General features: G+C 38.8%; 1 protein-coding gene across 1 annotated transcript; it reads left to right on the top strand.

Annotated features, from left to right (window-relative positions):
• On the top strand, nt 1,118-1,822 carry LOC109846819. The gene has a single exon (XM_020416062.1). It carries the CDS (start codon nt 1,118-1,120, stop codon nt 1,820-1,822), a length of 705 nt encoding a protein of 234 aa, XP_020271651.1.

Raw genomic sequence — 2,028 nt, 5'->3', positions numbered from 1 at the left:
TTCAGATTTTGGGGCGTGACAGTAAGGTGGTATCAAAGCTTTAGGTTTCGACGTTAGAAACCTTATAGCGCACGCTATCATAGAATATATGCGCTAGATGAGTGTTAGCGTATGGATTAATTCTGTGATATATATGTCTGTATACATATGTATATACATGTATGCATGTAAATAATTTATGGTAAAACCTTTTAGGGTTGTTAAGGAGTGCTTAGATGTTTAGTTTATTTCACTTTGTCTTTTTTCTTCAGTGAGCTGATGGATGATTCCCCTTTTTGTAGGATGGCGGGAACCAATTCATCTTCTAGTTCGTCATCTACCCTGTCCAGCCCTATGATTTCGGTAGATAGCTCCTGGGAACCCAGTATAAGAGACTGGGGATATACTTCCGATGAAGCTGATCCGAACTTGATAATGACTAATCATATGACTCCAGACTCACTAGAGGTTGAACCTGTAGAAGTTGTTATGATAGATTCATCCGAGTCTGAGCTTGAACATGCTGAGGATGAGGATCTCATGGTAGAAGTTGTTCCAATTGAGTCATCACCTTCAAAAATTATTATGATTTCATCCGACCCCTCTGACATGGAGTCCCTTGTAGCCCAGATTCCTAGTGATGACCAGAGACTTGTCCCCTCTGAGGGTGAGTCGAGTAGCCTAGGCATTGGTCCAGATCTCGACCTTGAAGGATGGAGGACTAACGGCATATATCCAGATCCAATGTCCAATTCTGTTGATAGCCAAGACTCAGAGGAGACTGAACCAACTGAGGAGAAGTCTAGTTCCAGTAGCTCCTCTTCCTCAGGGAAATAGAGCATAACTGTTAGGGCAATTTTGTAATATCAGTATATGGGATTTCATAGTTACTCTTTTGGTTTATGTAGGACATTTTGGTAGAAAATATGTATATATAAACCCATATACTCAGATATATGTATGGACAAAAAAAAGTTAAATATTAATAATATACGTTTGGTTTGTAAATACTGACTTGTGATATTATGTTGAGTAGTGATTGAGTTCCTAATTACTTAAATTACATATATGTGACCGACTTAGGAATTTTTTCCTTGTATAATAATTGACTGAAATATTTTATTATCTATAGGAAGCTATGACTTCAGGTAATGAGCAAACCCCTCCTAACGGAGATAGGGATCTAAATCAGACGAGAGGTGAAATGATGAGATCTATAATTTCTCGTGCATCCACCTCCGGGAACTCAATAGACAACAATGCATTGATGGATCTGCTGCAAGCGGTGACCTCTGTAGTCACCAGACAACAAGATCAAATTGATCGTAATCTGACAAATGGTCAAAATGAGGAGCACCCAAAATTAAGAAGTGGCATGGGAGAATTCAAGAAACTATCTCTACCCAGTTTTGAGGGAACAACTGATCCTATGATTGCTGAGCACTGGATCACAAAAATGGAAAAGGTCTTCACATACATGAGATGCCCTGAAGAGGAGAAGGTTGATTATGCAATATATATGTTAAAAGACCGCGGGTGGTGGCAAATGCAAGTCAGGACGTTGGGAGAGAAAGCATACAAGTTATCATGGGAGGAGTTTAAAAAGATTTTTTATAAAAAGTATTTTCCTTTAACTGTTCACAAACAAAAAGAACAAGAGTTTCAAAAATTAGAGCAAGGTGACAAGACAATAGCTGAATATGAAGAAGAATTCACTTATTTATCAAAATTTGCCACTCACTTGTTGGGTAAGGAGGAGGATCGAGCACGTCGCTTCGAAGAAGGGCTTCGACCGGACATTCGGAAGACGGTCAGTGCATTTGAACTCCCTACATATGGATAAGTATTAAAGAAGGCCTTGTTAATTGAGAAAAATAAAATTGATACAAAACCAAAGATTGAGGTGAGCAGCTCCTACCCAAAGAAGCGGTTCTGGCAAGATAATCACGGTGGAAGAAATAAAAACTGGAGAAACAAAAAACAGAATTTTGGACGCAGAGAGGAGCAAATTCCTAACCAGAAAACTTTGAGATGTGATGGTTGTCATAA

This window comes from Asparagus officinalis, chromosome 7 (genome assembly GCF_001876935.1).
Source record: "Asparagus officinalis chromosome 7, Aspof.V1, whole genome shotgun sequence".
NCBI classification, from domain to species: Eukaryota; Viridiplantae; Streptophyta; class Magnoliopsida; order Asparagales; family Asparagaceae; genus Asparagus; species Asparagus officinalis.
The sequence above is the reverse complement of the archived record's forward strand: the minus strand, read 5'-3'. Positions and strand labels throughout refer to the sequence as shown.

Coding starts and splice junctions, on each gene's coding strand:
- LOC109846819 (XM_020416062.1), top strand. CDS start 1,118: ATGACTTCAGGTAATGAGCAAACCCCTCCTAACGGAGATAGGGATCTA.